Raw genomic sequence first — 6,676 nt, 5'->3', positions numbered from 1 at the left:
GGAGGGGGAAACAAAACAAGATACATTGAGTTTCTTTTCCGCCTAAATGAAACTTAATGTCCAAAGGTTTTGATATGATGTGGCTATGATTCACCTGATGACTCCTCCCGTGCCAATATAACAGCTGACTGCACGTGAAATCTGGCACTCAACCCAGCTGACACAACACACACACACTGCAAGGTGAGTCCATTCCTTTCATTTCTTCTATTGTATTTTTTATTTGATCAGTAAAATACCTTCAACAATAACCTTACATTAACTTTTAAATGGCTAACTTACATTTTGAAAGGTTTTATAAACTATTTTGGCTATTATTTGTAGTGCTTTGTCAGAAATATATATTATGTTATGGGTGTATTCCTTCATGTTTACTCTTTTAATACTTGCAGATGTCTGGTGAAAAAATCATTGTTTTCTTTGACCTGGAGGCCACTGGATTAGGTAACTATCATTACTTTTATGTCTGTTTGACTGCTTATCAATACTTATCAGCAGTGGTGGAACTCAGATAAGTAAAATACCAAATGGTAAAAGTGACTGTCCTGCATTCAATCAAAAGTACAAAATGATTGGCATTAAAATGTACATAAAGTACCAAAAATAAAAGTACTCGTTATGTGTAATTGCCCATTTCAGAATTATACTTATTATTAAATTACTGGTGTATGATTATTGATGTAAGTGTGTTTATCACAGCTAAATCTGAAAAACATAATCTGAAAAAAACTTGGGTAAAGTAGATTAAAGATCACCCTTTATATATCCCTACCTCATTGTATAACAATATATGTTATAAAATGCACCTTTTTATGTTCATTTGTGATTAAATGAATCCGTTCTTTGGGTGTAAAGGTTCATATTTGATATGCTCCACTTTTCGATGACTTTTATCCACTTTATTATCACAAAATATATGATATCAAAGTAGTATTTTTAATTTTACACTTGACTAATATGGACTTCTATTTTTTAATAACAGTGCCTAATTTGGCATTTAATCAACCTACAAACCCTTGTTTTTTTAGATAAAGTGTTGTGTGTGTAATATTTAATTGTATACCGGACATGTAACAATCCCATTAATACAAACCATCACCATAATAGTTGTATCAAGGCTCCTCCTGTTATCTGGCAAGCGTCAGCTGTAATTTATAATGTGATATGGAGGACTTGCTGTTCCTATTTTTATTGGTTTAGATGATCACATATGTATCAGTCTCTGTTTGCAATAAAAGGGTGGAGTATCACCTGCTGTCGTTACACAACATATAGGCTATTAGCACAGATGACGTCCGGGCCAAACCACAAACATGCTCCTCTGGTGCCACAGGAAACCTCAGCTTCATGACCCAAACAGGAAGCAACATGCAGATTTATATCATAGAAATTATAAAAAAGTAATACATTGACAAACATTTACATTAAAGAGATTTAGGGCTAAATGCAAAACCAGCTATGCAGGGCCACACTCAACATGTTTATATTCGAAATGGATAAAATGACTATGACTCAATACTTCAGGTGCATTTGTCAGTAGTTTATGACTTTTAAAGAACAAATAATTAAGGGATAAATTGAGGTTATTGATAATACAAATAACTACACAGGTTGCAGCCTTGGTTCTTAAAATGGTCTGAAGGTAAAACCAGAAGCTGAGAGAACAGTCATTGTGACTTTAAAGCGAAGTTCCTGATTCTCTCATGCAAATAACTCACGAGCTCATTACCACACATTTAGCAGGATGGCGTGATCAGAAAACTCTGATGCAGGTATGAGCGTGTAATGGCTGCACGCGCCACCAGAGGCCGCCACCTACCCAGAGATAAAAAATAATAACTACAACAATCAGATGTTCACAAATTTGTTTACTAAAACATGTCAATCACTACAATTTAGAGGCAAATATTTCCCTTTTAACTACATTTATTTGAAAATTACAACTAATTGTAAAATTCAGTCTCGGATTAATAATCCCAAATATAATAAACGTCTATCACATATACATTTTAAATTCAAATGAGACTTAATTGATTCCATTGTGAAATTCACAAACGACCTGATTGTAGGTACATTTAAATAAAAATATTTTACCAGCAACAAATAATGCATCAATAATTATAAAAACAATAATTTAAATTATTCTAAAAATAAGTACTTTTACTGTTTGTACTTTAAAGGTCACCTATTATACTCTTGTTCAACAATATATTATAGGTCTCAGATATGTACAAAACATGTCTCTGAAGTGTTTGGCTAAAAAAACTAAAACAGATCATGCATTGTAGCATGCCATACACCCCTCTGTTTCAATAATAATGATAATAATAATAGATTACATTTGTTATAGCGCCTTTCAAGGGACCCAAGGCAGCTTTACATGCTGTGAACAAACAAACAAACAAGTAGGGCAAATAATAAAGTAAAAATTATATAAATATTCAATATTCAGCCCTGATTGATGGATTTCTTGCAAATAAGGAAAAGGTCATTACATACAGCAATATGAAATTGAGTTTCTGTTCCTCCGGATGCTGCTGCTTGCATTATATTCTGCACAAAAAAAGCAGAAGGAAATGCAAAACATCCTCTTGAAACGTCGGACATTTTAGTTTCTATTTGACATGGTTCAGTTGTTAAGACTTGAATTTACTTCCTTGCTGCACACAGAATGGGAAAGGGGGAAATAGCAGTTTGCTGACAAGACAATATTTGTTTTATATATATACATTTATTAGTGCTTATATAGCCTACAGTAACAATCTTATGTTATATACATAAAAAGTGAATTGCCAGAATATTGACTTCCTCCATCGCAGCATCAGTCAATATGCTGTTCATTTAACTTCTTATATTTATATAATATTTCACTATATTATGTTATCTTTAATGGACCTTTTTAATTTAAATTATTATGTTTATATGATTTCTTATTTTAACCAATTTGATTTTATCTTAATACTACACATTCTTACTAAATGTTGTATTTTTCTGTTATCCTCTGTTAAAAAAATATATCACTCATCACTGGCTTGAGTTTCAATATCAGGATCCATGTATGTATTATCCTTGCAAGAATGGAAGTAGTCATCACATACAGAGCATCAACTAGTTCCTGAACAGTGTCCTTCACATGCTGATATACAGAGAGGGAGTTACACAGTCACAAGATGCAGGAATACTGGTTCAAAGCAGTATTCTATGCTTAGTTCAGATTACCTAGGGCCCACGTAAGCAAGAAACATGACAGTCATGTGTCTATCTCTCTACAGTCATGTGTCTATCTCTCTACAGTCATGTGTCTATCTCTCTACAGTCCTATCTCCATAGGGGCTGAATCATCATGTTAATCGTAGGAACATAGCTATCGTATGTTCAACACAGTGTCTCATGAGCGTCATCCATTTAATCATACATCCAGTTACGTACACATTTACAGTTGGGCCTCTGTTATCATGTGCTACTCTGATATTGAAAGAGTACATTCAGTATTTTCCCAACATCCTCCTTTAATCAATTTCCTCTCTACTTTCAGACACTGATGTGTGCGACATCATCCAGTTGGGGGCCATCTGTGGACGGATGGACTTCAACCGCTACATCCTGCCGACCCGCCCCCTCACTGAGAGCGCCAAGCAGGTGACGGGTCTGACCTGCAGGGATGGCTGCCTGTTTCTCCGCGGGACTCAGGTGGAAACCGTCCCTATGGAGGAAGCTCTCACCTCCTTCCTCGACTACCTCCGCTCTTTCCGTAAGCCCGTGCTGCTGGCGGCCCACAGTGCAATGCGGTTTGATGCACCTGTGATCACCAGATGGCTGCGTAAGCACTCCCTGCATACGGAGTTCAAGCAGGTGGTCTCTGGGTTTGTGGATACCTTCCCGCTGAGCAAGAACCTCCATCGGGGTCTGAGCAGTTATTCTCAGGTCAATATGGTGCGTCACTTCCTGGGAAAGAGCTACAGCGCCCACAATGGAGTGGAGGACGCCAGCATGCTGCAGGAGCTGTTCAACTCATGGAGTCCCAGCCAAAAGAGCATCTCCAGGGTGACCTACCCGACTTAAAGGTCACCTATTATGCAAAATCCACTTTTTCATGACTTTTATACATAAACATGTGTCCCCTCTGTGTGAAGAGATTCTGAAAGTTTCAGGAAAAAAGATTCTCTCTCTTTTGGTCCTGACCCATTTATATAAAAACCTATCTGAAAATGAGCTGATCAGATTTTGGCCACTTTATGATGTCATAACGATTTTTTGGCAAGGTAACCTTGGTTGGTGATTGGCTAATGGACAATCACCTGAATCTCCTCCTAGAGCACCATTGTGTTCTTTTTAACCAAATATCTCTCAGAGGGGCGTGGGGAGTGGCTCCTTATTTTCATCTAAAGTAACAGACACAGAATCAGCACTTTGAAACAGGGCTGAAACAGAGGGGATTATGGGATGCTGCAATCTGTTTGGTATTTCGAGTCACTAACACTTCAGAGACATGTTTTGTATATATCTGAGACCCATAATATATTGATGAAAAACAGTAGGGGACCTTTAAAGAAAGATTAGCGACAGAAAATATATATTATATTTATATATCAATTTTCTTTGTTACACTGTTCATTCTGCAAGTTAAGTTTTGTTGTTTAATGTAACATGTGTCATAATCACAGGTGGTTGTCTTAAATTGTTGCACTTTTTTCCCACAAATAAAGATTTATTTTCTATTTGATTCTACCAGAAACTCTGGACTCTTTTTGAAATGACACTGTCATCTGTGGAGAAATGTCTCTCGTCATTAGACCAGCATGCAAAACAGCCTCATGCTTTGTTTTGTTAGTGAAGCTTAATTTATCATTATTTTCATGGGTAAGAAAGAGCATGTAGCATATAAAGAGACGCATGCATGTTAAAAGTTTAAAAGTAGAGACACAATGCACAAACTGACAATATCTGACAAAAACATATTATAAAAAATAGTTATTTACAATCTCCCTGAAATGCAGCAAATAAGACGAGACACCACATAGAACAGTGTAGAAGAATCAGAAACAACATACAGTAGGCCTATAGCTACATGGTAAAACTGTCTGTGAGTTAGTGTGGTCATCTACCAATCGAAAGGTCTGTGGTTTGATTCACAAATGTGTTTTCGTGCACATAAATGGTCTGCAAAGGCTAACATTTCTCTCCTACACACTCCCCCCCCCCCCCCCCCCCCCCCCCTGCCTGAAACGCCTCAATTGGATTCCTTTGTTTAAAGGTCGTCATGAAATCCTAAATCCTAATGGCTGTCCACAGTTCACTCTCTCTTCCTGTGCGCATTGTTCTCTTGCCTTCTGGCTTCAGCGCGAATGCGCGATTAACAGTCCTCAAGGTGTCAAAACCACAGAGCCTCTCCTATTGTGACATTTTGCATGCAAACTTTTTTAAACCGAGACGTAAAGCGTATGTATTTGGGAACCTATCCATGTGAACATATTTTGGGGGTGGACCTCAAATCCTCTAAGGGGGTCCGGGGGCATGCCCCCCCTGGTAAGATATTTTTTTAATTTTGGAGTTAAATGCATCAATCTGGTGCATTTTGAGGGGAAAATAAAGAGACTAGATCTATGGAAACACCCATATGAAACAGATGCCACATCATGTAGACAGACAGTCACCCTGTGTGAGGCAAACCCACATTTGCGCAGCGTTGCGTTCACAATAGCCTACATTAAGGCCATCGGGAAACCTCCCGGCCCTCCCGATGGTCAGTCTGGGCCTGCCAGCAGCCCTCTACTCGCTACAAGCTTAAATATGAAAACATAGCCGTGGGAACATGTTTCAAATGGGGGGTGCTGTGGGGATGACACCAGGGCCGGTTCTGACCAATTTGCTGCCCTAGGCAAGATTTTTGCTGGTTCATTTATATCTTATTTGACCAGTTAACATTTATTTATTTATTTATCCATATTTTTTAATCTCTCCAGTTTTAAAGGATATTGTTGGTTTACTGTCCTATAGTATACATTGGAATGATTTCAAACCTGTTTTTATTTATCCTAATAATTATAAAGGTGTGCCTTGGAAATATTTGTTTACATAAATTGTGATAAAACCGTTTGAGACACACTGTGATAACTTAGACTAAAGTGAACTATCTAAACACTCAGAGTCCTTTACCTCACTGAGCCTCTCAGGGCACATGGAAAACATTTTTTGGTATTATATTTGTATTATATTTCCATTTAATCTTGTGGACGTGCAGATTCCCTGTCCTCCATCAGGGGGTGCTGCAAGCACCCTCAGCACCCCTACTTACCACGGCCCTGTATGAAAAGGTTAAACTACGCACACACACATGATCTCGGCTCGCGCAGCACGCTCACAGGCATAGATTGTGCAAGAGGTGCAGTGCAGGCATATTGTTATTCAAGAGATGCGTTGTTCTTTTGGAAAACATGTTTTTATTTTCAATAATACTAATTACATTGACACATGCATTATTTGTGATTAAAATAATGGTTGTTGGTAATGTATTAGCGACCCCCACAGATGTATGATTTCACTGCGTCCGTGGGAGCTCAGACCCCTCCTTATGGGAGCTCAGCTCCCATTGGCTCCCACATAACTCGAACCCTGCTTACTTCCATCCAAACAAACTAAAGCCAATCATTAATGTAGTTTACAATGGTACATTTCA

The 6,676-nt window shown here is 37.9% G+C and overlaps 1 protein-coding gene across 1 annotated transcript; it reads left to right on the top strand.

The window, feature by feature from the left end:
• Positions 1–4,728, top strand: LOC117497286 (DNA polymerase III PolC-type-like). The gene is made up of 3 exons (XM_034149233.1): positions 1–183; positions 393–444; positions 3,536–4,728. The coding sequence occupies exons 2-3, from the start codon at positions 393–395 to the stop codon at positions 4,060–4,062; spliced, it is 579 nt and encodes a 192-aa protein (XP_034005124.1). The 5' UTR covers positions 1–183; the 3' UTR covers positions 4,063–4,728.
• The last annotated feature ends 1,948 nt before the right edge of the window (positions 4,729–6,676 follow it).

The sequence above is a fragment of the Trematomus bernacchii genome, unplaced genomic scaffold (genome assembly GCF_902827165.1).
Source record: "Trematomus bernacchii unplaced genomic scaffold, fTreBer1.1, whole genome shotgun sequence".
NCBI classification, from domain to species: domain Eukaryota; kingdom Metazoa; phylum Chordata; class Actinopteri; order Perciformes; family Nototheniidae; genus Trematomus; species Trematomus bernacchii.
The sequence above is the reverse complement of the archived record's forward strand: the minus strand, read 5'-3'. Positions and strand labels throughout refer to the sequence as shown.

Coding starts and splice junctions, on each gene's coding strand:
- LOC117497286 (XM_034149233.1), top strand. CDS start 393: ATGTCTGGTGAAAAAATCATTGTTTTCTTTGACCTGGAGGCCACTGGA. Junction 445..3,535: donor CCTGGAGGCCACTGGATTAG/GTAACTATCATT, acceptor CTCTACTTTCAG/ACACTGATGTGTGCGACATC.